This window comes from Mus caroli, chromosome 6, assembly GCF_900094665.2.
Source record: "Mus caroli chromosome 6, CAROLI_EIJ_v1.1, whole genome shotgun sequence".
NCBI classification, from domain to species: domain Eukaryota; kingdom Metazoa; phylum Chordata; class Mammalia; order Rodentia; family Muridae; genus Mus; species Mus caroli.
In genome coordinates this window covers 79,476,070-79,503,978 of record NC_034575.1, presented here as the reverse complement: position 1 = coordinate 79,503,978, position 27,909 = coordinate 79,476,070, and the positions used below count along the sequence as shown (strand labels likewise).

The following is a 27,909-nucleotide window of genomic DNA, read 5'->3' as shown; positions in this document are numbered from 1 at the left end:
TTCTCCACTCTGTGTCCAGGAGTAGGACGAACTGTGCAGAGACTCCAACAGTGTGAGCAAAAGCCGCGGCTTCTCAAAGGGGGCGCCTGAAGCATGGCACATCTGTTCTGAGCAGGAGGCACCTGTGAACTTTAATTAACTCTAAATAGACAACATATCTCCCATAATTATAATATAGAAATGTCTATGAACAAAAAATAGATATTTTTGTAGGTGGGCAGGGATTTTCTAAAATACTGCTGTGAGCAAAGTGCACTCCAGGTTTTAAGCGTGAGCAGTCAGTCAGCTGTCAGCACTTGGGGACAGAGGTGAATATCCGAAGGCCGTGCATGCCCTTGATCTCTTCTTTTAGTGCCTGAGGAGAAAGAGACACCGTGGTCAGTTCTTGTGACTTTACGTTGGCTGTACAGTATTCTACATGGCTCTGTCTGAAGGATACTTGCACGTATTTTAAGCAATTTTTCCTTCAAAATATTTTTTGCCTATGTCTGTGGTGTATGTGTTTGCATATGTATAGGGATGTGTGTGTGTGTGTGTGTGTGTGTGTGTGTGTGTGTATAGGCCTGAGTGTGACTGCTCTCTACTTTATATATCAAGGCAGAGGTCGCTCTAACCCTGGAGCTTACCAATCAGGCCAGTCAACTAGCCAGCCTACTCCAGGGACTGCCTGTTTCTGCCTTCCTGGCGCTCAGATTACAGGAGGGCTGCCATGGTCACTTAGCACTGACAGAAATGCTGGGTGTGTCCCACACATCTGTAATGCCAGGATCTAGCTCTGTATGGGTTCTGGGCATCCAGACTCAGGCCGTCACACTTGCACACAAACATTTGCTCTCGAAGCCTCTTCCCAGTTCCCCTTTACGGTTCTGTGGGTGTTTGAGGCAGCGTCTCACTATGTAGCCCTGGCTGGCCTGGAACTTGCTATGTAGAACATGGTCCATTCAGAGATCTGCCCTCCTCAACCTCCCCAGTGTCTGGATTAGAGCTCAGCACCCAGCACCCAGCTCCCTTTACGATTGTTTTCATTCAGTAATTCTTAAGTTTGTTGTGCAGCACACCTCAGCCCAGCTGCCAGGGTGAGGCCAGGTGGCAGCTTGAGCTCAGGAGTCCAGTCCAGCAATATAGAAAGACCCCAAACCAAGACTTAATCAAAATTGAGGCCAAGGCTGGTTCAGCAGTTAACAGCACTTGGTGCTGCAAAACTGGAGTAAACTGACTAGTTGGGTTCTGTAACTCCATTCCTGGGGGGACACACACACATAACATCTGGGCTGTGGGGATAAGACAACACTGAGTACCCCTGGTCCAAAGTCAGCAAGTGAGTAAATAGGTCAGGGTATGGACCCAGATGTTCTGTGGCCCTGGCCACAGTGGGTGTCAGTTGTATTCCTAACTGGCCCTGCTGTTGTGCTGGGAGCCCATGAGCCATGCCAAGACAACTCTGTACTCACATGGAAGCCTCAACTCTGCAGATAAGAAAAAGCCTGGAAAAAGCCTATCACACAACTGGGAGCCTTTCCTCAGCTTGCTACAGGTCCACGCTGCCCCCTAGTGGCTAATTTTGTCTTTGCATCTACGCTAATATGGGCCGCAGGGAGGTGTAAGCCTAGTCATACCTTCAGGCAACAGGCAGGTCCTGGATCCTGGATGCTTGGAGGCTCTGCAGTCCACTGTGCACATTCCCTCCTGCCAACACCTCCCTCTGATCTCTGGGAAGCCTCCCAAGGCTCCTCAACCCACGTTAATGTCACACGTTACCTGCTACAGCCACAGGAGAATCATGGCATCATGATGGCTAAGGACACTGAGGCTCTGGTTGGGACCTGGGCTTGACTAAAGTACCCTAAGTCATGAAGGAGCAGTCATGGGGCTTCAGATAAAGCGCTGCATTCAACCCCCAGTGCTTGACAACAAATTTAAAAAGTTCAGAGTTGCCGGGCGTGGTGGCGCACACCTTTAATCCCAGCACTCGGGAGGCAGAGGCAGGCGGATTTCTGAGTTCGAGGCCAGCCTGGTCTACAAAGTGAGTTCCAGGACAGCCAGGGCTATANAGAGAAACCCTGTCTCGAAAAACCAAAAAAAAAAAAAAAAAGTTCAGAGTTAGCCGGGCATGGTGGCACACGCCTTTAATCCCAGCACTCAGGAGGCAGAGGCAGGAGGATTTCTGAGTTCAAGGTCAGTCTGGTCTACAAAGTGAGTTCCAGGACAGCCAGGGCTATACAGAGAAACCCTGTCTCAAAACAACAACAACAACAACAACAACAACAAAGGGTCAGGGTTCTCTTCAGTTACATAGTGAGTTCAAGGCCAGCCTGGGCTATGAAACATTGACTCAGAAAACAAAGTACTATGGGCAAGGAGATGCAGCTTGAAAGCCAATCATTGATGCAGGCCTTTAATGCCAGCACTTGGGAGGCAGAGGCAGGCTGATCTCCGTGAGTTCAAGGTCACCGGTCTACTACATAGTGAGTTCCAGGACAGCTCGGGATATACAGTGAGACCCTGTCTAAAAAGGATGCAGCTTAGATACAGTTTGAGCATGTTTGAGCATGGCTGTGCACAGTGTTACCCTGGATATTGGGGACACAAAGAAAAAGGCAAGAGGCACTGATGAAGAAATAATAGAGACAAAAAAAAAAAAAAAAAGCAAGTAAGAGTGCTTGCTAAGCAAGCCTGACAAATCTGAATCTGACCTCCAGAACCTAGGCAAAAAGGCCAGAACTGTAATCCTGGCATTCCTGCAGCAATGTAAGAAGGGAAGACGGGAAACCGCCTAGAGGTAGCCTGGTGTACAGTACAGTTATGGAGGCCTTACTATGTCAAGCTGTGGGTGCTTACCACTCCCAAGAGCCTTTGGGGCATGCACTATCCCAGTTACTGTGTTACAGATTAGGAAACTAAGCCACAGGGAGGTTGAGTAACTTTCTCAGGGTCACAGCCTAGAAAGTAGCAACTCTAGCTGCAGGCCAAGGCATGCATTACGGTAGGGCCCAGAGTCCAGTCACACCAGGCAGCCTATGTGTCAGAGAACACAACCCAAGTGACACAGGCTGTGGGCAAAGCCATCAGCCAGGTCTTCCCAGTCTAGTCTACCTGTGCTCTAAGTCTCGAGACCACATCCAACTGACTGCTGCCCTATCACAGCCTGCCTGGGGGTTATAGGTGCCAGAGCCAAGGTACAAAGCTATGAGGATGGCAAAGGGCCGACAGGTGTCAGGAGTTCGTGTAGCCAGGACGCAGGTCAGAATCGGCAGCAGCTGGAAGCAGGAGTTGGAAGGTATGTGGCACAGCACCGTGGGGAAAGGTACCCAGCAAGCCCGGTGTCCTGAGTTCAATCCCCAAGCCCCACAGGGTGGAAGCAAGTTGTACTCTGGCCACATGTGTGCTGTAGCATGTGTGCCCAGCCCTGATCATAGTAGAAAATACAAACTTTCAAGAAAGAGGGAGTCAGAAGATGGAAGGGCTCTGGAGCCCAGCCATGGGGGCAGGAAGCAGCTTTTGAGTTGGTGCAGAAGGGAACCTAGGCCAGGGGCTCAATCAGGGTCAAGGTCCAGAGGACGAAAGAGAGAGCAGCAGGAAACAGCCAGCTGGGAGGGTGATGGTAGAAGGAGGGAGACACCTTCAACGACAGTAAATGATGTGTGACATCAAGGTCAGATCTGTGCTTTTCAAAAAACTAAGCCAACTGATTGCACACAAAACCTCCATGTGTGAAACCAAACCCAGATGTCCAGAGGGTGACTTCAGAGAAAAAGGCCCAGTGTCAAAGTCAGAATGGGTTCCCACCAAGGAACACACACATACAGAAATCTACAAAGCACCATGTCATTTAGCACTGTCCTCTCCATATGTGACCGCAGAAAACACGTGAGTGGGCCAGGCACACTGGAACTCGTCTATAACCCTGCACAGGACGGAGTGGCAAGAGATCATGAGTCCAAACCAAGTCAGCATCAGACGGACATCCTGTTAAAAATCCCTGGCTAGCACAGGTTAAGGCCATACCTCAGTCAGCAGAGCACTTATCTAGCATGCATGAAGCCCTGGGTTCAATCCTCAGTGCCTCATACACTGGGCTTGATGGCGCACAGTTAGAAACCCAGCATTTCATGGGCTGGAGGCAGAAGGATCAGAAGTTCAAAGTCATCCTCAGCTATGTAAGTGTGAGACCTGGTCTTAAAAAGACTCAAACTAGGGCCTGGAGAGATGGCTCAGCAGTAAAGAGCACTGACTGCTCTTTCAGAGGTCCTGAGTTCAATTCCCAGCGATCACATGGTGGCTCACAACCATCTGTAATGAGATCTGATGCCCTCTTCTGGTGTGTCTGAAGACACCATACTCACATACATAAAATAAATCTTAAAAGAAACAAACAAACAAAAAATACTCACACTAGGCTGGGAATGCAGCTCAGTAGGTAGAGCTTTTATGGGCTGTGCATGAGCCCTAGGTCTGACCCCAGCACTTTATAACCAGTCGAAGCGGCACACTGCTCCCCCGGCACTTGGGGGGCAGAGACAGGAGAATCAGAAGCACACGACCAGCCTCACCTACATAATGAGTTTGGGGCTGGCCTGGGCTTCATGAGACCCTCTCTTTAAAAGATAACTACTAGGTGGCTTACATTCATCTGGAATGAATTCACATTTGCTCAACATCTCACCCTAGTGAGTTTCTGGTTCTCAGGTCTCTGGTTCTATCTGTAGGCATAATGAGTTGTACAGGGTGTTCACCCTCCTCTGCCCTCACGTCTTGTTTCAATCAGGACACAGCATTGCAATGCTTAGACCATGAATCTCCTGTCTCACATCTGTGTAAACAGTTCTTACCACTTATTCTCTGTTTTGTCAATAAATGCTGATCACCCAATGGCTGGGCAGAACAGAGACTACGGCAGGACATCGCCAGCCAGAGGAAGGAGAGCAGAGAGAGGGAGACTGAGATCAGCGAGGAGGATGGAGGATAAGGAAGGGGTCCAGAGAGAGATCGTGGAAACACGCCTGATCTATAATACTATACAAGCATCATGGGAAGGGGCTGGGAGGCAGCCAGATTAGCATAAAAAGTAAAGATCGACCGTTTAACCGCTCAGCTGTTGAGGAAACAGTTTTAAATACTGTTTCTCTGTGTGATTTCTGCAGCCTAGCATAAAGTAAAGAAATAAATGTGCCAGATTAATTCATGCTACGTGTATATTAAAGTTAATTCATATGCACCTGTCCTCTTGACCATATACTAAAGCTGCCTTGCTCTCTCCCGCTATGAACAGTGACCGTCTCCATGGCCACTGCTGTGCGCATGCTCAGATGCTGACCGTCTCCATGCCCACTGCTGTGGCCATGCTCAGATGCTGACCGTCTCCGTCTCCAAGCCCACTGCTGTGGGCATGCTCAGATGCTGACGGTCTCCATGCCCACTGCTGTGGCCATGCTCAGATGCTGACGGTCTCCATGCCCACTGCTGTGGCCATGCTCAGATGCTGACCGTCTCCATGGCCACTGCTGTGCGCATGCTCAGATGCTGACCGTCTCCATGCCCACTGCTGTGCGCATGCTCGGATGCTGAAGGCCAGGGCAACGGACCATCCGGAGCCACTGACCTGATTGACCATCTGGTGCTGCTGGACAGTCCTCTTCTCTTTAAATTCTTCCGATTCGATTTTAATTTCATACATCGCCCCGCAGCCTCCTAAAACAGAGTCAAAGGCATTTCAGTGACGACAGATGGTAGCTCAGACTCAAAGTACCCGACAGTCCCCAAAAAGGAACATTCTGACAGCATTCTGCTAACAGGGGTAGAGAAAGACCATGATTTCTGCTCTGGCCATTCACTCCTGGCAGGCAGCCTTGACCCAAAGGTATTCTTCCCTTTGCAAGACCCCTCCCTCTACTACCCACACCTGTTGAGCGTGGGCAGGTAAGAGGAGGCACAAGGCCTGGGGAGCACAGAGAGGCAGAACAGTCTCTCCTAGAAAGCCATGGGAGGGAGGTAGTGGGAAAACTGATTTCAGTAGTACAAACATATTCTAAGGTTCCATCTAAGCGTCTGGTGTGGCCCCACAGTGACTATCAACCTGACAGATGTAGTCTCACTTAGGAGACAAACCTCCGGGCATGTCCCTGAGGGGATTTCTAGATTGGGATAACTCACCCCTAAGCTGGCATCCTGGACTAAGGGAAAGACAGTGAGCTGAGTACCAGCAACCATCCCTCTGCTTCCTGAGTGTGGATGCCGTGTGAGCAGCCACTGGAAGCTCCTGCAGCCATGCTTTCCCACTATGATGGATCATAGCCCTCAGCGCCCCGCCCTCACTGACATACAATAAAACAAAAGGCTTTTTGTTTCGTGTAAGTTAGAGTCTCACCTCACCAGACCTCATTGAACTACATTTTCTGAATTCGGGGATTACAGGCCAGCAACGGCATATCCGATCAATTTTACAAGTTTCTGGTAGCAATCCTTCTAGGCTCTGCCCCAGTTACCTGGCAACAGCTAGGTAGGCCAGGTTTATGATAAACAGGGCTGTTTGCCCCCTCCTCACTCTTATTCTCTCTCTCTTCTCTACCTGACCCCTTTCTTTCCATGTGTTCCTGCACCACCACCACCCCTTTCTCCCTTCTCAACTCCCCTTCCCATGCCTTGAATAAACTCTATTCTATACTATACTATAGAATATAGTATGGCTGGTACCTCAGGGGGAAGGGATACCTCAGCATCGGCCCGCAGAAAGACCCCTCCCACCTCACCATACTGTGCTCTCCTGGCACTTTTTTCCTACTTTTTTTTTTTTTAAAAAATAAAACACAACATCAGGGAATGTACATGCTAGGCAAGCACTCTACCAACTGAGCTATGTCCCCAGCCCAATAAAAGAAACTTGTCCTCCCAACCCATGCAACTGTGCTTTCAGGGAAGTCAGGGGACTCTCCTAGTAGTGGCAATGTAGAGCTGGCTCTTATCTAGCTGCTTGCACCTGTGCTCCTCTATGGGTGTGTCTGGATAAGGCACCCAGGTCCCCTCTGCTTCTATGCAGAAGCTACACCCCTAGCACAGTCCTGACAAACAGCCAGCCAGGAATTCAGTGGCCTGAGGAGAGGCCGGCCAGACTGGGCTTGGGGAGTCTGCCCTGGCTCCCGATTCTGCCTCTGGTTCTCCCACCTCCTTTGGCTGCATTGGGCTTGCCTCTTGGATAAAGTAGGGCAGCTGACAAAACCCACCTTGGGCCCATTCGAGCTTTAGTGTTGTAGGCTGTCAGAAGGACTGGGGTGGGCAGATTGCAAGGCCCATCTCATAAAGAAGAACATGGCCCGAGCTCTTGATGCCTCTACAGGGTCAGGCTTGCAGAGGGGCCTCCTCTGAGCAGGGCTAGTCTGGAAACCCAGAGTTCTCTCAGCTGGGGCTTGTCTTTGTGGTTCTCTGAGGTTTCAAAATCCTCATCTCCATTTGTCCCAAAGCAACACATACTGAGAAGTCATTGGGTCAAGTGCGCTCCTCATGGTCTCTTGATTTCAGCCTCTCCCCAGGCAAAAACTCTAAAAAAAACCTCAGCAAAGTCCTCATAGAGAAAATGGGAGAGAGCCTTACCTGAGATGTCTGTGACTTGAATAGCTGTGGCTCGAGGAAACTTTTCTTTGAGAACCTGGGTCACTTTGAGCTCCCCCTCCGTCTGGGAGGCAAACATTCGCTGCGCACAGTGCCACAGAGGGAGCTGGGAGAACACAAAGGAGGTCTGAGCAACCAGGAGATGGCACAGCGATGGTCCCTACCTGAGCGAGGCAGGCACAGTACTGGGGCTGCTGGTGAGCAAGCACTGTTGCTGAAGGGGCCACAATCTCTCCTCAGACTCACCTGAAGGGCTCACTACCTAGACTTTCAGGGATGTACCCTGGGTCTCTGTGGTATGTTTGTGTGTGTGAAGCTGCCCGTGTGTACATGTTCACTGTGGTCAGAGGACAAGCACAGCTGTCCTTCTTGGGGATCTCGCCTTGGTTTTTTGAGACAGGGGCTCTCACTGGCTTAGAGCCCATCATGTAGGCAGGGCGGCAGGCTGGCAGGCAAGCCCAGGGATCCACCTGTCTCGCACTCCCAGGATTGGGAGTTCAAGTATGTGCCCCACACCTGGCTTCTGTTCTTAATTTTTTATTTTTAACTATGTATATGTGCGTGTGTAAGAGTGTGTGCACATGGATGCAAGATCTTCAGAGGTTGGATGAGGGAGGGTATCAGAGCCTGGGACCCGGGGTTACAGACAGCTGTGAGTGGACTGACATGGATGCTGGAAACTGAACTGGGATCCTCTGCAAAAGCAGGGAACGTCCTTATCCACCATCTCACAAGGGTCCTAGGGTCACTCAGTCCATCCTTGTGATCCCTTTACCAACTGTGCCATCTCCCCAACTCTCTCATTAGCCAATCTTAAAGGACAAGATGGAGTCTGTCCCTCTAGAGCAGCATCCCAGAGCTGACCCTCAGGCAGGTCCTCTGAAGCAGCGAATGAGCAGGTGAGAGGCATGGTCACTGGACATTAGGCCAAGATGCCTTAGAGATGGCTGAGATGTGGGCCAGGGGAAAGGTCTGGAGTTAGAATGGTCTGTGTGCCACACAAAGGAATGGAACTACGAGGCTGTGAGCCTGGACACAACTGCAAGGTTTGCCAGTGGGATTGCTCCTGAGACAGAAGCAGAGCTGAAGGAACGGGGTGGCAATGTAAAATCACTAAGAGCTGCAGAGTCCTCAAAGGAGGCGATCATCTTAGCACACCTATCCAGACTGACAAAATCACACATGAGCTGCCCTGGACGTCCGAATGCAACAAAACTCCTCATGTTGAGTGGCAGATTCAAGACCAGCAGGCAAGTAAGGAGAGGTGGATGAGATACAGCTAATGATGAGACTGTAAAGGGGAGAAAGAATGGGCACTGTGGCTTACTTTATTCCAGGAGTTAGGAGGAATGTCATAAGTTCTAAGCCAGCCAGGGCTATAATTCGAGAAGCGGTCTCAAAAACCAACAGGGGTTGGAAGAATTAGGAGAGCTCGCCCTGTGCTGGGCTCCTACTCCAGCCGGCAGGCTATGGAGAGTCAAGGTCAGAGGCCTGGTAAGCATACAATTGTAGGGTACAAGCTCGTCCCGAGTGCCCAGGACCAAAGCCTGGACTCGGGGCTATGACATCTATGTTTTCCTGTACATAAGGCAGCCTTTCCCAGGGTCTCTGTACTGTGACTGGTTATGGAACTGTCTCCCGATCCGCCTAAGTCCAGTAGCCCCCAGCACACCCTGTGCGATGCAGAGGGCAGGAGAGAATGAATGAGAACAAGGAAGGGCCTCGACCCTGCCCCGGGTCCCCAGCCTGACAACAGCCGCCCGAGCTCCCCCGCAGCTCCGCCCGAGCCCCGCCGGCTCACCCCGCGGCTCCCGCGCAGCAGAGGCGCAGCGGCCGCCGGGCCCCATGCCGCCATGCCCGGCGACGCAGCCCGAGGTCACGGTGCAGCCGGAAAGACGCGGGCACTGTGTCCAGAGTCGCCGCCCAGGCCGAGCCCGCCCCCTGCCGTCCGGAGGCCGCGCCCGCACCACGGTCGCCACCCGGAACCGGCCGCACCTGCAAACATGGGCGTTCCCCGTCCTGCCATGGCCCGGCTGCCACTGCAGGGTCCCCTACACTACCCCAGGTCGCACTCCTCCGCAGCCAGAACCCTGGGGTGCACAGAACAGGTTGCCCTCACCCCGAACATCCCAGTCAGTGCTCTGGGAAACTGGCTTCTTTCCTGATTGGAGTTGCTGTGAATGTCTCAAGTGACCGGAGTCTTCTCAGGTTTGTGTTCTAGAAAGGGCGGAGAGTTTGTGAGGGGGCTGAAATTGGAGAGGGCAGACTGCTGCAATGGCCACTTGGCTGGGCATAGGGTGTGACGGGGTGTTCGTTCCAGGAGGGGTGGGAGTGGACATTTGTTTTGGATTTCTCTTAAGTTCCAGGAGACACAAATCACCACAGGCATGGAACGGCACCTCTAATCCCAGGGTTGTTTTGTGTTTAAAACCAGCTAGGGCTAAGGTGAGTGCCAGGCCGACTTTAGTTTTGAGTTCCTATCTCAAAACTAAAAATGTGGTGGCTAATGCCAGCACCGGAGAAGCAATGGCAGGTCAGCCAGGGCTACACAGTGAGACCCTGTCTCAAAATCAAGCAAAGAAAAATAAACCCTCCAGAAAAGGTAGGATTGGGAGTGCACTCCACGAGGGCTGAGTAACCACCAACCAAACCTAACTGGTTTACAGGGGGAGAATAAAAGCCCAAGTTCCATTAAGTCCTTGGCTTCTGCAGTGGTAGCTGTTTACAGCCTCACATCTGGTGTGGCCTGCAAGAACTGTCCGCCTTTCGTGTGCCTATGCAGTCCGTAGCTCTTGTGTGGCTTGGACCTAGAGTTGTTCTTTAAAGTGACCAATTAAAGTAGGCTTATTTATAGGCCCAGCATGGTGGCCCACACCTTTAATCCCAGCACTCGGGAGGCAGAGGCAGGTGGATCTCTGTTAGTTCAAGGCAGCAGGTTCAAGGGCAGTAAGGACCACATAGAGAAACCCTGTCTCAAAGCTAAACAAAATGTTCATTCATCCCAATGTCGAGTGACTCCTGTTACCAGCCCTCATCTCCAGATTACTTGATAGGCATATTTTTCCTGCTTGATTCCTTAAACTTTATGGTTAGTGTAATTGGGGATAATTTATTAGCTTTTAAGTTTCCTCTTTTATGCCAAGAACACAATCAAAACTGTCTAAAATGTTTTCCAGCTGGATAGAGGCTCCTCAAAGCACATGATCAAAAGAGTAGGAACTGTAATGTAACTAGATGGTGATTGGTTTAACAGGTCATATGATCTGAACCAGACCAATGAGACACGGCTCCTGGACTTGGCAGGAACTACAGAAATTATGGTTTACAAATGTGTTGCTATGCTTGTAGAAAGCCTGGCACTGAGAGCAACCAGCATTGCCACCAAATACTTAGAGATGTTCTGGCAATGAAGAGGACACAGAAGAAAGCTGTCTGAGGAGGCAGACTGTAACTGAGCTATTGGAAGCCCCACTGGGCATGAGTACTGAATTCAGGACAGACTGCCCTGGGTTCAGGTCACAGACTGTCGTGTACCCTGGTGCCTTTGCTTGTCACTCCTTTTCCATAAAACAACCATCCCCACCACTGTCACTGAGAACGGCTGACTCTCCACTGTGCACTCTTACCTTTAATTTCCAGGAGGTTGCCAAACCATTTGAGAGAAAAATGTTCACTCTCAAATCCTTCAGACTTCAGAGAAATAAACTTTCATATGACTTCACCCTTACCTATCCACCTAGCTGGAATCTGAACTGCAGGATATGATATTGTCCTCACAGGTTCTACCAGACATTTGGTCACACAATTATCTTTTAAACTATGGTTTTTGTCATTGAGACTTACCTCCAACCAAGCCACATTAGCACTACCTACAACTTGAGGCTTCTTAAAATTCTTAAATTTTATGTGTCTGGATATTTTGCCTGCATGTATGTCTGTACAATATGTGCATGCAGTGTCCAAGGCCAAGTGTCAGATCCCCTGGAACTAGAGATACAAATGGTTGTGGATCCCCATGCGGGTCCTGAGAATCAAGCCCTGGTCCTCTTCAAGTGCAGCCAGTGCTCCTAACCACTAAGCCATCTCTCCAGCCCCTTCATTTTTCAAATGGCCTTTGGGCCCAGAAGTAGTTAATCCTTTCTGCTCTGAGCCTGAGTTTCTTTCACCTTCATTAATTTTAGGTCATAATCACTCCGTTTTATTGTTGAGTCAGGATCTTCTATAACTCAAGCTGGCCTCAAATTCATAATGTAATTGAAGATGACCTGGATTTCTGATCCTCTTGTTCTGGGGTCACAAGCCTGTGCCACCTTACCATCGGACTCCTCTGGGTCTCTTGGGATGCATCTCCTGTGTTTACCTCACTGACATGACTTCTAATGGCAGTCATTTTATAAAGCCTCCTAACACCTCAAGAGTCTTCAAATTCCAGTTCTTAAAATTTCATTTCCATGCAGCTGTGTACCAGATTCCTGACCTTGTCTGAACATTTGTCAGACAGACAGAAAGTTTCCTGGCTTGCATCTCCTGCCTCCCCAGACGGCCACAAGCACTGAACATTTCCTCAGAGTTAAAGGTCTGCAGTGTCTTCCCAGACCCTTGAAAGTCAAAACAGCCGTACGGCCTAGGATGTGCCAATCAAGGAGCATGCAGGTTTCTTTTGATTAAGATACCTAAGAGACAGAGGCTACCAGGAAGCCTTGACACTCCGGACAGGTTAAAGGGACATGGCTTGTAGTGTCTGGCTACAGTGCTTTAAAGCCTAACTCTGACCTTCCTGGCTCTTGTCTAGATGACTTCTGCTATTCCAAAGTTTCCAACAGCTTCCAAAGCCACTGGATACTGGTACACATTTTGGTGATCACTTTCATTTTTATAGTTATACATAATTTTTAAATGGATCTGATTCTGTGGGGGGCAAGCACATGCCACAGCACACATGTAAGAGAACAGCTTTCTGGAGTTGGCTCCCTCCATTCACCATGAAGGTTCCAGAGATAAATACTCAAGTTGCCGGGCTTGGCAGCGAATACCTTGACCTACTGGGCCACGGTATTGGCCTTTGTGATCACTTTCAGGCCTACTGGAACAAAACAAAAAGTCAAAGAAGACAGGCACATAGCACTTGGGAAGCCTTTTTTTTTTGGATTGGCTACTTGACTACATCTGTAATCAGTTAAAACCCAATCAACTAGGTACCCCTGTGAGGGATTTTTTTCTTATGTCATTTGAGGTGGAAGGTCCCAAGTTGAATCTGGATCTTTTGAGGTGAGAAGACACAACTTTTATCTGGGCCACACCTTCTGCTGGCCACCATGGAAGGAAGCTTGTTCTTTCTTGGCCTGCTTGCTCTCACTGGCAAGTCCATTCCTTCATTGGCAGTAGAGCCTACTCCTGGCTGTGGACACTGAAGACCAGCTGACTGAACAACTACTGGATCCTTGGACCTTACCATTTCTGGACGAGCTGGACCACAGCCTGTAAGCCATTCCAGTAATCCGATCTATGTTCATTTTACCAGTTCTGTTTTTCCAGAACAGTGGTTCTCAACCTTCCTAATGCTGTGACCTCACATTGTGGTGACCCTCAACCATAAAATTATTTTTGTTCTACTTCATAACTGTAATTTTGCTGTTATGAACTGTAATATAAATGTCTTCTGATGGTTTCAGGAGAACCCTGTGAAAGGGCCATTCAACACCCCCAGAAGTTGAGACCTACAGTTTTATAGAACTCTGGTGGCAGCTGAAGAGATTGTTCAGGGTTAAGGGCACTGACTGCTCTTCCAAAGGTCCTGAGTTCAATTCCCAGCAACCACACGGTGGCTCACAACCATCTGTAGTAAGATCTGACTCCCTCTTCTGGAGTGTCTGAAGGCAGCTACAGTGTACTCACATATAATAAATCTTTAAAGAAAAAGCACCAACCTCTGATGAGTACAGAGCTTGCTAAGTAAGTGGTCTAAATAATACTAAGTGCCTGTTCTAGCTGGGGAGGGTTTAAGGGTACAGAGTACTTGACTTCCAGATAAGCCCAAGAGTTCCCTAAGAAGGCCAGGACTGACACTCTCTGGGGTGGCTCTCCCTAAGAGGGATTGTTCTTTGGAATAGTCTCTGGTATTATACTTGCTTTCATTTAGGAACTTTTCCCTAAGCTTTAAGGACGTAGATAATAAGTGGTATGCAAAGACAACTCTCCAAATTTAATCAAAATCTACAAAGTCCACAAAAATCTCATTTCCATATTTAAACAAAAGCATGTTAACACACTTCAAAGCCATTTTTGCTTTCAATATAGTTTATTCTGATGAAGTTACAAAAGTAGATACAAAATACTTTTTTAAAAAGTACAGTTAACGACTTAGAAAAATAGATAAAGCCCTAAAAGTTTTAAAAATACAACATAAATTTTTTATGTGAGGAATATTTTAAGTTATTTTAGATGGTAACCAAGACTATCTTATGCAAACTATTTTTGATGCAGACCAACACAGAATGCTGTTCTATAACCAGCCCATAGCATGCTGGCCATCCAGAATGGCTTTACAGAAGACTTATTTGATACGTTCTGAGGAGAAAACCATTTCAATGAATTTCAATGCAGTTGCTTCAGTAAAATCACTGCTGCCACACGTACTCCAAAGCCCAACAAAGCCCTGCATCAAAACTGAATGTAAAATCAGGAAGATCAAAAGACTACCGTGTCCTTCTTTGTCAGAACTCTCACTGACCTCAGGAGGAAAGAACATGGCTGCTAAAGGTACTCAGCTGCTCGTGCCCAGGCTGGCACTGTCCAGGGCTCCATACTGCCTGGGGATGGCTGCCAGAGAGCAGAGGAGCCCTGGCACCATGACAGGACACACACTTGTAGGGCCTACACTCTTTAAGTCCTGATTTGTTTATGCGCTTGAGGTAATGACATCATGTCTGAGAAGCTATGTCTAATATGATCTTGGGGCTCAGAGGGAAGCCAAGAGTGCAAACCTCACCACCAGGACTGTGCCTGTGCCTTTGCTACAAGTCATGGATTGCTGGCTAACTGGCTGCTGGTAAGTCACTTTATTCAGTCAGCAGAATAACAGTCTAGTAGCTGTTAACACAAAAAATGTACCACAAGGAAGTATGACTATATTTTATAGTCTGTCATTGTCTACGGCTTCTTTTTTTTTTTCTTTTTTTTTTTTTTTAATTTAATGTGCATTGGTGTTTGTCCTGCATGCATGTTTGTATGAGGGAGTTGTATCCACTGGAATTGAGTTACACACACTTATGAGCCACCATACAGGTGCTAGGAATTGAACCCAAGTCCTTCGGAAGAACAGCCAATTCTTTAAACAATGTGCCATCTCTCCAGCCCCCAATATCCAAGTTTTCCAAAGTCCTGGAAGTTAAAGCACCACAGGGCTAAAGCAGAATTCTCCAGGCAATTGGAAGCGACTGCAATACAGTTCAGGGAGCAGAATCAGACAGGACAGCTGACTCCAGCTGTGGGGAGCAGGAGAGTAGGCAGATAAACCCAGGACAGACTGATTTCTTCAGATGTTACAAATCGTCCCTCTAGCCAAAGACAGAAAGACAGCCTCTTCTCATGTTTTTGCCTCAGAGGTGAGCAACAGTGCAATGTGTGCACACTGATTAAGGCAGGTTGGCTTGGGAGTGTAGCACTGTTCTCATTTTAAAAGACAGAAGGAAAAGAGAGGGACACAACAGAAAGTGGAGACACTCTTTTTCACCAACAAGACTTTGCTTTATATTCCACTAGTGAGCTGCCTCCTCCGTATCTTAGCACTTATCCATTGGAGCTCAGTCATGGAGAGGGCATTTCTATCCCTGAATCACATGCAGAGAAAAGAGCAACCTTTGATTTGAGAGTGTCAGAATTCATAAAAATGACTGGGCCCTGGTTGAGAAAGAGAATTTCATTCCTCAGAGACTAAAGCATATCAAAGTAAATGGAGTCTGGGGTTGAGGGGTGATGCATCCTTGGTGTCATCTAGAAGCCTGTCTGCAGATGATGGTCAGACACTTGCACAACAGCTGATATCTGGACCTCTGCATATTCCTGGGTTGTGAGCTGTTTCCAAGCTATCCTTTCTCTCCTAAATCAGTATTCCAACTTGAATTCCTCTAACATTGATATGTGATTTCAGGCAAAGTAAAGTCAAAACAGTTCCTTTGAAATTCTGAGTATACTTAAGAACATACTGAAAATGAGTTATTAAAACTGGAGTTTCTAAGCAATACTTTCCAGTATAGTCTAGTAGAATCAAAATAAATAACAAAACCCTCATCAACTCTAACTTTTATAAAGCCATATAGGAGGCCATTGAGCACTGTGTAAGTCCCAGCTCTGACACACAACGCTGATAACTCCAGCTCTGCCTGTTGGGCAAGTGTCCAGAATCCCTGGGATGTCATGTACATCTGAGGAGGCAGCCAGAGCTGACTAGATCTGAGGACCACATGAAAAGCAGGCACTTCCCGAGTAGAGGAGTCTTTTATCCTGACAGGATGAGGAAAAATTCAAGTTTTGATACAAAGACAAGTAGGATAGAAGCTCTAGAGGTCACTGCAGCCTGTGCGCAGAATGAAGCCAAGTTACTATCAACTCACTCTTTGCTGGGTCTCCAGCTCTAACAGGCCCAAGGAGACCTGCTGTCACACACACACAACACCCCCACCCCTCACAAGCTATTCTGTGGTTTTGACCTTCATCCTATTGCCATGAAGTCTGTGCACTTCTGTACAGAAACAGAAGTTTCAAGTTGCAATAAAAACATGGAATCATTAGGAAATAATCAAGTCATCTGAATACTTTTCTATGTCCCTCAGGACTGCAAGGGGACAGCAATGCAAACAGTGGCTTTAAGGCCCAAGCGTGTCACAGAGTTTTGAAAGTTGTTTTGATCTCTGCCCCAAGCTACATAGGAAATTAATCTGAGTGTGGAGTCTCAAATGAGAACCTGCAAGGCACCGTCAGAAGCCATGCACTCGCCTCATCTAGTCATGAAGACAATCCCAAACAAGTTTAGAAAATAAAGTCATTTAAAACAACTTTGGTTATCTCAGTCCATATATGCCTGTGATTTATGCCTTGTGGATTTTGTAAAACAAACTTTTTTTTAGCAACAGTTTCACAATGTAGCTCAAACCAGCTTCAAATGTGAGATCCTCTCCTCTGCCTCCACAGTTGTCAGGTAACAGGCATGGACCATCATGCCTAGCTAAAAACCATACACTCTTGCCTATAAAACATCAGTATACCAATGTGAACCAAAGGCTATCCAAGGTAAAACAGCTCTAACCGTTGGGATTTAGAAACAGAACACAAAGCAAACTGATCTGTGTTAAGACATTTGTTCTAGAAACTTACTAGTAAGTTGCTGCTGAAAATTCTTAATGTCCATTATGTTGTCACACGGAAAAAAATCATTTTCTTAAACAAAGCTGAGCAACAAACGACAGGTGAGTCATGGGCTAAAACAAAGAAGGACACTAGCAGAAACAGGGTGGCCACACAGCACCTCGGATTTAGCTGTTGTCGTTGGATTGTTCTGAAGCTATCTGGCCAACCTACCTTTGGGACAATTTTCTCTGCAGACACAATATGGATCTTTTGATCCTGGTTTCTTGTAGTCAGTATCACTTAGTCCATACCAGACAGCAATGAGAGAGTGCTAGCAGTAGATAGAAGGAGAGCATAACTGTGTTCTAGAAGAAACATTTATCTGTCTTTAGATCCAAGCTTCTCAATTAATTCCTGAAGTGGTGCCAACTCACGCCTATCAATCAGATTAAACTCCTACAAAGAAAAGAAAAACGGAATAATGAACCAAAATTGAAACTCTTACATACTTTTCAGAAATGAGCTTCCTAAACCTAGTTTTCTGAAATCTGAAAGAAATGACCTTTATGATATATAAAATAACTGTTTTTAGTCATTTTTAAAACAAGTGCGGCTAAGGAGAAGGCTTGGTTAGTAAAATGCTTGTCACACAAGAAAGCCAGACACAGTACTGTGACCATGGTGCTGGGGAGGTAGACACAGGAGGATCCCTAGAGCTTGCTGGCCATGAGTCTAGCTGAACCAGTAATGCCCAGTGTTGGGAGATGCTCAGTGCTGACTTCTGGCTTCCATCTACGTGTGTACCCACATGCACAGACACATACCTACATACATATATGTTATGACATATGCTGGTCTTCCTCCCCATCTCCTGACACACAGCTCCTAAAATCCTGGAATCTCTATAGTGTCAACAGTATCTGGTGATCCGTAAAATCACCAGGTGTGACTGGGCCCCAGAAAGACCAACACATGACTTGTGACTTTTACAATACTGGGACATCAGGCTCCCTTCCTAACCAACTGTGAGGGATGAGAGACACTGTAGCTCATCATTGTGCTAAACACCAAAATGAAATATATGAGTTTATACAGAAATGACCTGAAAATGACACACTAAACCTTTGATAATAGCTACCTCATGAGAAGTCAGCTTTTAGTTTTATACATACACATGAACATACATAAGTGTGCATACACAAGGCATACAGTCTCAGAAGGAAAAAGAAAAACATTAAGTTGGTATAGCCTTTACACTGTACACAGAGCCACAATACACAATAATCACTAAAAAGCTACCAGTTTTCTCTACTATAAAATGATAATTTACATCAGAATTGCTCTAAAAAGAAGTCCTTTTTTTTCCTGCTTTTTAAAATAGTTTAATCTGTGTGTGTGTGTGTGTGTGTGTGTTTGTGGGCGCATGTATTTGCCATACGTATTGGGGTATCTGAAGAGAACAGAAGTAGGTATCAGGATTTCTTGAGCTGAGGTGAGTGTGAGCTCCCCAATGCAGGTGCTAGAAAATGAACTCAAGTCCTCTGCAAGAGCAGAAAGTGCTCTTTACTGCTGAGCCATCTGTCTCTCCAGCTTTCTTTTCTGGTTTTTTGAAACAAGGTCTGGCTAGGATTAGCGAGATACGGCATCATGGTCTGTTAATTCTTTGTCTCTTTTCCAAATACCTTTATTTGATCTTTTAAAGTTCTAATTCTGTTAGTGCTCACAGGCTCAACAGGCCACAAACCTGGATGACCAAGGAAAGCCCTAGGCAGCAGGCCCCAGTGGGATGCTGCCTCCCCTCCCCCCCCTGTTTTTTTAAGATTCAGTTATCTATTTTGGTTGTATACATGAGCTTTCATGAGTTTATGTGAACCACATGCATACATGTGTCTGCAGAAACTAGACAAGGATGCTGGATTCCTACAGCCTACTGTGAGCCTCCTGATGCGGGTTCTGGGAACTGAATCCAGGTCCTCAGCAGTAACTGGATGTGTTCTTAACTGCTGAGCCACCTCTGCATCCCAGAGACACTGCCCTTCTATACTGCTTCATTAATCAATGAAACAGTGTGATGAAGAGGACAAAACGGGAACAGAACACAGCTTAAAGTTACACATTCTACATCGATAAATAAGACGATTTTTACTAAGTTATCAAGGTCCAAGTCCAAGGCCCAGAGATCAATGACTCACCTACCTGAACAAAGAAAATAAAGTGCTTAAAGGAGGTGTTGAGGTGGGCCTCCTCCTGCAGCTGCATCACGGAGTCAAAGTGCTGGTGGTAAATATGGGCATAAACCCTGAAGAGACGCTTCAGAATAGTCTTTGCCACAGACATAAAGTTTTTGGGAAAAGGGACACCTGTAATCGAATACACACCTATAAGTCTTTTGTCAAATCAGAATGCAGCAAGTCTTGATGCTACCCAGAGCAACTGTAGCACACAAGCTTACACATTCACAAAGCAAGGGAAATCCCAAACTAAGTATTCTTCACACACCACACTGACTGTCTACAACAGTAGCATACGGATAGAGGCTGCTGGATCACAGTTCAAATGAATGTGTTGGTTGTTTAATATCAAAGTGTTTCTCTAAGATCAAATGCAACAAGAATACACACGTTGACTATAAATTATCACTTTTGTCATCTGTAATAGGGAAAAAAATTAGGAATGGAGAATTTCCTAAACAAATGGGTATCCTAAACAGATACCACATTTAAGTGGTATCAAGTCTTTACCATCATCTATGTAGGTAGAGAATATCTCATCTTCTACATTACTCTGGAAAGTAAGTCTTCATTTTCCTGTATCCTAGAAGGGGGTGATCCTTCCTGAAACAGAACAAAGGGGCCTCTTTCCTTCTCAGAAAAAAAAAGAAATACCTCTTGAGAAAAACTGGGAGGAGTAGAAAACTCTCCAAGCAGTAGCCATGGACAAGTGGCTACACTCTGGACAAGTTTGGCTAACAGAACCAAATCCTTTATAGACAGGAGAATGCCAGCGAGCCAGTACTAGCTACGTAAACCAACATTAAGAAAAACTAAGAAGGCATCTGCCTGCCAAGCAACTGGTGCTTGCCTTTAATTTAAGGCAGAGACAGGTGGATCTCTGAGAGTCCATGAACTCCACAGTGAGTCCCAGGCCCAACAAAAAGTCAGCTTCAAAAACCAGTTCCTCACAAACACTTTAAACACCCTCGAACCTCTCAGAAAATGGAGGCTTTTAACAGCATTCCTACCTTGCATCTTACTTTTTTCTTCAGTCAGCCCTTAGAAGCTTCATGTAATACATCTTGTATATATATATTTCTTTTTGGTTGAGACAGGGTTTCTCTGTGTAGCCCTGGCTGTCCTGGAACTCACTCTGTAGACCAGGCTGGCCCTGAACTCAGAAATCCACCTGCCTCTGCCTCCCAAGTGCTAGGATTAAAGGCGTGCGCCACCAGGCCTGGCTCATCTTATATATTTTTATGGTATTCCCAACTCCTCCTAGTCTTGGTTAAACTAACTTTTCAAACATTATACTGAAGTTTATGACTGGTTTCTCAGAGCAGAATTTTAATACAAAATACCAAAAAAGCAGGTTTTAACATCTTTTCGCTTAAAATTCCCATCTTGCTAATGACTTAAGATATGCTAAGGGGGCTGGAGAGATGGATCAGTGGTTAAGAGCACTGACTGCTCTTCCAGAGGTCATGAGTTCAATTCCCAGCAACCACATGGTGGCTCACAACCATCTGTAATGGAATCCTATGCACTCTTCTGGTGTGTCTCATATAAATAAATAACTAAATAAATATATAAATGAATGAATAAATCTTTCTTAAAAGAAGAGGAACGCCGGTCAGTGGTGGTGCACGCCTTTGATCCCAGCACTCGGGAGGCAGAGGCAGGTGGATTTCTGAGTTCCAGGCCAGCCTGGTCTACAGAGTGAGTAAAAGCAAACATTACAACACTGGCAACAGCCGAATGAGGAGGAAAGTAAAGGAACCCAGAACTATTACAGTAGTATGAGAGGCTGAGGGAAAGGAGGATTCTGCTGGGCATGGTGGTGAGATTTTATAACCTCTACAAGAGGGAGCTAGAGATGGAAAGATGGGGTGTTGGTCATACTCAGCTACACAGGGAATTCAAAGCCAAACTGAGCTAAATGAGATCTTCCCTCATAAAAATAACTTAGTAAATATGTGAACAACTTTAATCTAAGTACTTGCTAAACTGAATTTAATAGAACATACTCAAGTGGAGTGAATGTGTAATTGTCTGTGAGAAAGGAAATACAAGGAAATAAAAGAATGTTATTAAGTCAAATCTGGTGGGTTTTTTGTTTTGTTGGGTTTTTTTGTTTCTTTCAAATGAGGTCTCAAGCTGGGCGTGGTGGCGCACGCCTTTAATCCCAGCACTCGGGAGGCAGAGGCAGGTGGATTTCTGAGTTCGAGGCCAGCCTGGTCTACAGAGTGAGTTCCNAAAAAAAAAAAAAAAAAAAAAAAAAAAAAAAAAATCAAATGAGGACTCACTCTATAACACAGACTAGCCTTGAACTTCCAGCAATCCTCCTGCCTCAGCCTCAGGAGTGTTGGGATTGCAGGTATGTTCCACCATGTTCCCTAACTCCAGCCTAAGTACAAACACTTGATGTGTTTCTCCCAGCAGTGCCTCTGCTCAGACTACACCGAGGAGCACAGGAAGAATCTGGGAAGAAGCTATGCAGAGCCCTAGGAACTGCAGGCAGGCTGACTTCACTTTTCAGTACCATACCAAAACCAAAAATAGTAGCAAAACAGAAATGTTCTCCTAGCACAACATTTTTAAAAAGAAATGGAGAAGCTGGGGTGTAACTTAGTAGAAGGTAAAGTTCAACCATGTGAGGGACCCTGGGTCTAAGCCCAACCACAAAAGAAGTAATAACTTTCTCACTGTCAAAATGTAATCCAGGGCTCAAACAGAGCTCAGGGCAGCACACACACCTAACACACAGGAGGCCAGGCTTCAATCCCTAGCACCACAAAAAGCAACAATGAAACAACCCACATCTGAAAGGAGCTGAGCAAAATAAGAGAAGTGTATACTGCAAAACACTCCATGAATAAGATCAAGGTACCCCAGGGGAAGAAAACATACAGCTTGTATGACAAAGACCAAACACCTATAACAGACAAAGGACATAAACACAACAGAACACATAAATGAAACAAAAAGTATTTCATCTCATCAGTGTGTGTGCAAGAGCAGACATATACCTATGCACGTGCTGTAAGGCACATGTGGAGGTCAGAGGACAACCTCCATCCACCATGTAGGTCTCAGAGATCCAACTCAGGCCACCAGGCTTGGTAGTAAGTACTTCTACTTACTGAGCCATCATGCTGGCCCCTTTGTCAGTATTTTTAGATGGATATTAAAACAAAAGTTTAGAGCCCGGCGTGGTGGCGCACACCTTTAATTCCAGCACTCGGGAGGCAGAGGCAGGCGAATTTCTGAGTTCGAGGCCAGCCTGGTCTACAAAGTAAGTTCCAGGACAGCCAGGGCTATACAGAGAAACTCTGTGTCAAAAAAAACAAAAAAAAAAACAAAAAACAAAACAAAAAAAAAAGTTTAGGTTTAGTGGCATGGCTCAGTGAGTTTGGTGCTTGCCATGAAAGCCAAATGACCTGAATTAGATCTTCAAAACTCATGTAAAGGCTGGACACAGTGACACACACCTTTATTCCCAGCAGTGCAGAGGCAGAGGCAGGGTTAGGGGGATGTTTGTGAATCATCAAACCTGGTCTCATAGTGAATGCCAGGAAAGCCAAGGCTGCATAGTAAGACCCTGTCTTGAAACACAGATAAAAAACCATGTAAAGGTAGAAGGATCAAATCTAAGAAGTTGTCTGACCTGCACACATATGCTGTGGCACAGCACACCACATACATAAAATACTTTTTATTTTAAAACAAATCCAATGTAATCAAACTGGAAAAGATTAAAAAGTAAGTATGAACTGGTGTGAAGAAAACAAGTTGGTATGCTGGGGGAATACATGGATACAAGTTCTTTGCAGGACGTGGCCTTCTCTGCTAAACTGATATAAAGTAATAGCACACTTAAAGATTTCAGTCATCACTCACAAGAAAGTCTGCTCCACGGGGTTGACTTACCAATCTTAGAAGGAAAAAGAGTTTCGTCATCAAGCTGATCCTGAACCCAAGTCATCAAGTAGTCAATGTATTTTGGTGCAGAACACTTAATTGGCTTTTTAATATTAGTGCCATCTGCCCAATGGTATTCATACCTGCCGAGAACAACAAAATGTTAATGACAGCTGTTAAAACCTTAACTCGGACAACCTGTAATCAAAGCAGGTTCACACGCTGTCCATGGGAATTTTATGTGACTTTAAGAAGTTATAGGAAGGGGGCTGGAGAGATGGCTCAGCAGTAAGAGCACTGACTGCTCTTCCAGAGGTCTGAAGACAGTGACAGTGTACTCATATACATAAGCTAAACCTTTAGAAAACAGTCACAGGAAACTGTCAGCCTATTTAAAACACACACACACACACACACACACACACACACATCGCATCTTTCTTTAAGGCAGATGCTACTCCGGGATTTGCAGCTGCTTTCCTTAACACTATACAGGCACCAGAAAAAAAAAATGAGCAAATATTTTAAGACCACTTGTAAGAAATTAAACTCTTTAAAAAGAAAAGTGGGCCGGGCGTGGTGGCTCACGCCTTTAATCCCAGCACTCGGGAGGCAGAGGCAGGCGGATTTCTGAATTTGAGGCCAGCCTGGTCTACAGAGTAAGTTCCAGGACAGCCAGGGCTACACAGAGAACCCTGTCTCGAAAAATCTTGGAAAATGGAGGCTTTTAACAGCATTCCTACCTTGCATCTTACTTTTTTCTTCAGTCAGTCCTTAGAAGCTTCATGTAATACATCTTGTATATATATATTTCTTTTTGGTTGAGACAGGGTTTCTCTGTATAGCCCTGGCTGTCCTGGAACTCAGAAATCCACCTGCCTCTGCCTCCCGAGTGCTAGGATTAAAGGCGTGCACCACCACACCCAGCTAAATTTTATACAATTAGAATATAATTATAATATAAATATTAAATACTGAGTACTCATATACCTAAGTAGTTAACAGGAAGAGCTACTGCTGAGTAATTAAGAACTCAGAAACAGGGCTGGAGAGATGACTCAGTGGGTAAGAGCACTGACTGCTCTTCCAAAGGTCATGAGTTCAAATCCCAGCAACCACATGGTGGCTCACAACCATCCTTAATAAGATCTGATGCCCTCTTCTGGTGCATTTGAAGACAGCTACAGTGTACTTAGATATAATAATAAATAAATCTTTAAAAAAATAAAGAAAAAAGAAAAAAGAACTCAGAAACAGAATTAGCTCTATGTGAATAAACAGATAAGTCTTTATTATTTAGTATTTAACAGTTATAAAATAAAAGAAAGCAATCGGAATGCCTATTTAACAGATCAGACACATACCTGGGACCTGCTGACATGACTGGGCAGCTTGCCTCAGTGCAGAACTCTGTAATGGTTCCATACAACATGTTGATCTGATTGAAGAAATCCACAGCTGCAGAGACAAAGTGACAACCGTGTCAAGTGACTACTACATAAATCATGACAAACCAAATAGACCTCTCAGCAAAAGGAAAAATGGGGTCTATGTTGCCCAGGCTAGTCTTGAACAACTGGGCTCATGCAATCCTCCTCTCTCAGCCTCCTGAGCAACTAGAACTACAGGAGCACATTACCATGTCCAACTGACTGAAAACACTGGAGCTAATTTACTAGTACCTAACAAGTCACTGGAATATATTATTTGATTAGACCAAGGAGTTGAAAGAGCCATAGCTTACCAACCTAAACTACAACATACTACTATTTGTTAGGAAAGAGAAGGTACAAGCTGTCTTGTACATTTCAAACATCTGCTTCAGAGCCAGCATGGAGGCCTCCAGCATACTGAAGACCACTCAAAAAGGACTGAGTCGAGTACCTCATATGGGGTCTATGGTAACAGAAGAGTTTAAAATATGAGTATTACTAGACAGAAGATGGGACCCAGCCAACAGTAAGCTCTAGAAGGTCAGAGAAAAGGTAACATCTGGAAGGACTGAAGGAGTCAGGGAGGATCTTCCAAAGGCGCCTCTGCTAGATCCAGACGATGAGGAGGAGGGACGGGTATAAAGAAAAGTATTAAGACTTGGAACATTTTTCCAAAATGCTATGATCTTGTCTAAAAGAGTACCTGAAAAAAACTAGGGCTTTCCAAGTTTCTTCAAAAATGGATGAAGGCTGGAGTAAGCGGGGCCAGAGAGAGAGGAACAGCTACGGTGTACTTACATATAATAAATAAATCTTTTTTAAAAAATGGATTAAGAAAAAAATTCTCAGCTAGGCAATGCTGGCATACACCTTTAATCTCAGCACTCAGGAGGCAGAGGGAGGTGATCTTTGTGAATTTGAGGGCAGCCTGGTCTAACAGAGTGAGTTCCAGGACATCCAGGGCTACACGGAGTAACCCTGTCTCAAAACAAACAAAAAACCCAAAAACAAACAAACAGTTCTTTGCTGTGCTCAGTAATGTTTTTTAAGACCTATTTTTTACTGGGGGGTGGGAGGGGGAGTGGACTTTGCACATGAATTCAGGCTAGAGATGTTGGACCCTCCAGGAGTTGGAATCATAGACTCCTGATGTGGGTGGGAACTAAATTCTCGTCCTCCATAAGAGCAGTACAAGCACACTGAGCCATCTCACCAGCCGTCCCAGTAATTTTTATGGGAATACAGGAATTCTGGAACCAAAAGTATTTTGTGTGTGTGTGTGTGTGTGTGTGTGTGTGTGTGTGTGTCAGAAGACAATCTCCAGGAGTCAATCCCCTCTTCCATCACGTGGACTCCAGGGATGAACTCAGGCTTGGCAGCAAGTATCTTTACCAGCTGAACCATCTTGATGGCCAGAAACCAAAAGGTTTCAATAGACACTTTAGAATAATTAAACCTCAAAGAAAAATCTAAAACTGCAGGAGGCCAACACATGCCTTCACAATAACAATCTGAGATTTCATTAAAAAAAAATTAAATTATGATTTGTATCTGTTGAGGTTTGGTCTGTTGCTGTGGATTGTAATGCTAAATTCTGTAGCAGAAGGTCAAGGCCTATGAGTGAATTCTCACATTTACAAGCTTTTGTTGTACAAACCTTGTCCTTAGTTTGAAATTGGTTACATAAAACTTGGCAATAGCCAATTACTGGAGAGGTGGGTAGGTTCTGAGTTACCTGGTTGGGGTAGAGAATCAAGACGAGGAGGAAGAGGGGAGGAAGCTGCCTCCAGAGGAGATGGGCCAGGAGAAAGTATGTGGGGTATACCCCTGGGGAGGTAGCCAAGCCAGCAGTTAGAAAAGTAATTAGGGGTTACCCCCCAGTAATTGTCAAAGCCAAATAATCATAGTCTGAGTCTCACTTATTTGTAAGCTAGCCGGGGACACGTTTAAAGTGGTTCAACTTCAGTATCTGTGTGTGGGTTTGTCCATGTGAGTCCAGAAGAGGCTGCTGGATTCCCTACAGCTAGAGTTACAGGCAGTTGTGAGCTGCCCCTAGGGTGCTGGGAGACAAACTGTGTCCTCTTCAAGAAGAGCGTGTAGTCCTAACCACTGACCTATTTTTCCAGCCCAAACTTGATAATTTGAGTAAAATCAAAAACAGGGTTTCCCTAAAAAGTAGTTCTTCACATTGTTCAGACATGTAAGTCTCCCCCGTGCATGCACTTTTTTAGGTGGCCTTACTCATTTCTTGACGATATTCTCACCAAGAAAGCACTCAGCACTTCAAGTGTCTCCACTCAACCACAAAACCAAGGCCTTTGACAGGTAAAGTCTAAATGTATTTTATAGATAGCTGTTATATTACAATAACTATACCTATAAAAGAAAATTCATTAAATGAGATTTTAGCAAACTCTATAAATCTACAAGTTAATGTTTAAAAAAAAAAAACTTACTATTAACAGCAATCCATTCATTGAGGTCCTCTCCCTCAGGCAACATAACAGCTTGCCTCAGATTGCCACTTCCGAGAGTCGCCTCTGCATGCTTTAAGAGTTCATACTGATGGGACCCTTCAGGAATATTCTTCTTTGGTTTGAATGTTTTCGAAGAGCGGCTGCTGCTGTTGGGTTAAAGGTAAAAAGGTATGAAGTTTTAGGAATGAAAGAAGACTGGCATTTTAAGTGTATAAACGGCTCTATAAAGGGACTGGAAAGATGGCTAAGCAGTTAAGAACATGTATTGTTTTTACATACACACACACACACACACACACACACAAATAAATAAATATTGGAATAAATAAGCTGATCAATAAAAAGTACTCCCTAAATAAGGCCAAGATGGAAGAGGGGATGATGACAAAAAAGAATGCAGCAGTGTCAAACGTTTGCCCAGCATTAAGGAGGCCCTGGGCTCCAGACACACACACACACACACCCCTCTATAAAAGCAAGAGCATAGACTGAATAGATGACTGTCTAGTTAAGAGCACTTGCTGCACAACATAAAGACCACCTGCAATCCGCCTCTAGGAAATGCTAGTGCTTTAGGGTACCTCTCAGGGAGAACACTGTCAAGAAATGAGTAAGGTCAACTAAAAACGACTGATAAATGCAAAAATGAGAGGCTTATATGTTGTATGAACAATGTGAAGTGTTACTTCTGTGGTAATAGGGAAGGAGATGGGGATGTGACAGTGTGAATGAGACTAGCCCCATAGGATCGTGTATTTAAATACTTAGGGAGTGGCACTATTTGTAAGGATTACAAGGGATGGACTTGTTGGAGGAAGTGTGTCACTGGGGCTGGGTTTGGGGTTTCAAAAGCCCAGTACCCAAACACAGGAGTGGATGTTCACAGTCAGCTATTGGATGTATCACAGGGCTCCCAAT

General features: G+C 45.6%; 2 protein-coding genes across 3 annotated transcripts in view; both read right to left on the bottom strand.

Moving 5' to 3' along the window:
• Positions 1 to 105: 105 nt before the first annotated feature.
• On the bottom strand, positions 106 to 9,512 carry Bola3 (bolA family member 3). Its single transcript, XM_021165317.1, has 4 exons — positions 9,404 to 9,512; positions 7,585 to 7,708; positions 5,600 to 5,688; positions 106 to 355 (listed from the first exon to the last, which is right to left on the bottom strand). Exons 1-4 carry the CDS (start codon positions 9,455 to 9,457, stop codon positions 290 to 292), a joined length of 333 nt encoding a protein of 110 aa, XP_021020976.1. The 5' UTR covers positions 9,458 to 9,512; the 3' UTR covers positions 106 to 289.
• Positions 9,513 to 13,881: 4,369 nt separating this feature from the next.
• Positions 13,882 to 27,909, bottom strand: part of Mob1a (MOB kinase activator 1A) — a 17,604-nt gene continuing 3,576 nt past the window's right edge. Inside the window, exons 2-6 of one of the 2 annotated variants that reach the window (XM_021164862.2) lie at positions 26,971 to 27,137; positions 24,446 to 24,539; positions 23,091 to 23,224; positions 19,144 to 19,307; positions 13,882 to 17,403 (exon numbers count right to left, since the gene is read on the bottom strand). In XM_021164862.2, coding sequence (XP_021020521.1) covers positions 17,326 to 17,403; positions 19,144 to 19,307; positions 23,091 to 23,224; positions 24,446 to 24,539; positions 26,971 to 27,137 — 637 coding nt within the window. In that variant the 3' untranslated portion in view covers positions 13,882 to 17,325. The remainder of the gene's footprint in view (positions 17,404 to 19,143; positions 19,308 to 23,090; positions 23,225 to 24,445; positions 24,540 to 26,970; positions 27,138 to 27,909) is intronic. The other variant, XM_029478641.1, reaches the window with a different exon arrangement.